At 56.0% G+C, this 2,205-nt stretch overlaps 1 protein-coding gene across 1 annotated transcript in view; it reads left to right on the forward strand.

Moving 5' to 3' along the window:
- Positions 1-1,192, forward strand: part of PGS1 (phosphatidylglycerophosphate synthase 1) — a 34,415-nt gene extending 33,223 nt beyond the window's left edge. Inside the window, exons 6-7 of the mRNA XM_011966783.1 lie at positions 528-706; positions 1,110-1,192. Of these exons, the coding sequence (XP_011822173.1) occupies positions 528-706; positions 1,110-1,192 (262 nt within the window). The remainder of the gene's footprint in view (positions 1-527; positions 707-1,109) is intronic.
- The last annotated feature ends 1,013 nt before the right edge of the window (positions 1,193-2,205 follow it).

The following is a 2,205-nucleotide window of genomic DNA, read 5'->3' on the forward strand; positions in this document are numbered from 1 at the left end:
AGGCGTAGTGGCTCACGCCTATAATCCCACACTTTGGGAGCCTGAGGCAGAGGGATCACCTGACGTTAGAAGTTCAAGACCAGCCCGGCCAACATGGTGAAGCCCCGTCTCTACTAAAAGTACAAAAATTAGCTGGGTGTGGTGGTGCATGCCTGTAACCCCAGCTACTCAGGAGGCTGAGGCAGGAGGATCACTTCAACCTGGGAGGCGGAGGCTGTAGGGAGCCAAGATCATGCCACTATAGTCCAGCCTGGGCGACAGAATGAGGCTGTCTCAGGACAGACAAGCAAACAAAAGCCCTGCGTGGTTAGCTGACTTTCTGTGTCTGCATCTCCTCTTCTCAGCTAGATTGTCAGCTCCTTGAGAGGAGGAGCCTGTGGGTCACTCGCTGGGTCACCTTGGATCGACTCTGGCTTTGTCTCTTGCATGTATTCATTGCTGAGTAGCTATTTGTTAACTGCATGTTGACCTGAGTTTGTCACCCCCCTGCTAGTTCACCTGAGAACCTGCGTCTTCCATCCCTGTAGTGCAAACCTGAGTGACTCCTACTTCACCAACCGCCAGGACCGCTACGTGTTCCTGCAGGACTGCGTGGAGATTGCCGACTTCTTCACGGAGCTGGTGGACGCGGTGGGGGATGTGTCCCTGCAGCTGCAGGGGGACGACACGGTGCAGGTGGTGGATGGGATGGTGCATCCTTACAAAGGTAGGGGCTGCCGCTGACACCCTTCTGTGGCTGTGGGTGGGGTGGAGTGAGGGCCCAGGAGAGCACACCTGTGGGTCGCCTTGCCACAGGCATAGGGATCTTGGGTGGGAGGGCTTCATTCTGCTTTTGGCCTTAAAAAAGCCAGACAGATGGGACTCACTGGCCATCAGTCATGCTCTGTGGGTGAGAGAGCCGGCCCAGGAAGGCGGGAGTGTGGGAGGGAAGATGCAGGTGAGGAGGACTCAGGCAAGGGTATGCAGCAGCGTGACCTGGTGACCCAGGTCTCAGGTGAACTAGCGGGGGTGGGTGACAAACTCAGGTCAGGATGCAGTTAACAAGTAGCTACTCAGCAATGAACACGTGTGCCTGGGCCAGTGACCCAGGCGCCTGCCCTGCATCACAGGAAGCAACCAGGCCAGCGGCTGTTCGCCTAGGGCCCATTTCCCCAAGCTTGTCACTTGTGCCTGTGACTTCCAGCTCCCTTGAGCTCTGTGGCCCCCTGCCTGGAAAGTGAAGTGTAAGAGCTCTCAGATCTGCCCACTGGATCCAGGCAGGTCCTGGCGTGAGTGTTCCAGGCCATTTGCATTCCTGTGATTCCTGTGGCTGTGGCTCCCCCATGGCCTTTAGAGGGCTGCTGCTGAATTTGCTGGATTTGAACTTGGGGAGGAGGAGCTGAACTTGGACCTTGTTGGGAGAAGAACTCTCCGCGTCTTGTGGACCTAGAATGGAAGCATTTAAGTGGGCCATCTGGTGGAAGCCCTGTCCTTGTGTTAGGGGAGCCCTGGGCCTCAGAGCCCGACTGTGATGGTGTGATGCTCTGCCCGCCGCCATGCTCAGTTACTACTGGTGTATTTTGAATTTCATCCATAAAGAGCTTGTGGAGCTCTGCATCTCTCTTGCTGAGTGCCTGCCTAGCATCCTCAGCTCTGCCTTTTGGCCCAGAAAGCCTAAAATATTTACCATCTGACCCTTAAAGAAAATGTATTTGGATCCCTGGTCTAATGTAACGGGCCAGGCATGGATATGAGAGAAAACGGGCCGTGCTTAGGCCAGGATGAGAGCCAGCACGCTCGGAGCAGGAGTGGGGAGACTCGAGCCCAACTGTGCTTGGGAGAATGTGAGTCCACAGAGAGGTTCAGGGTGTGCTCAGGGCCCCGGCGCTCCTCCCTCCCGCAGCCCCGTCCAGCGTGCGGCAGTGTGACTCCTTTCTCCCCGGAGGGCGCTGGCATTGACAGTCCAGACTCCTGCACGGGCTGGTCCTTCTCTTTGTTCTGGATCCCAGCCCTGAAAGGCACCGAGTGTCTGTCCCTGCTCTCAGCTCAGACCGTGCAAGCCGGCAGGATGGCCTGGGACAGCCCTCCTTCCCTGTTTCACTTCCCTCACCAGCCTCGCCAAAGCCTTGTTGTCTTGTCAGTCCTTTGTCAGACAGTCGACTTTCTCCATTTTTGTATCGTTTTCATTCTAGTAATTTCTATTCTTATTTACACACATACACACAC

Source organism: Mandrillus leucophaeus, unplaced genomic scaffold (assembly GCF_000951045.1).
Source record: "Mandrillus leucophaeus isolate KB7577 unplaced genomic scaffold, Mleu.le_1.0 Scaffold1, whole genome shotgun sequence".
Taxonomy (NCBI): domain Eukaryota; kingdom Metazoa; phylum Chordata; class Mammalia; order Primates; family Cercopithecidae; genus Mandrillus; species Mandrillus leucophaeus.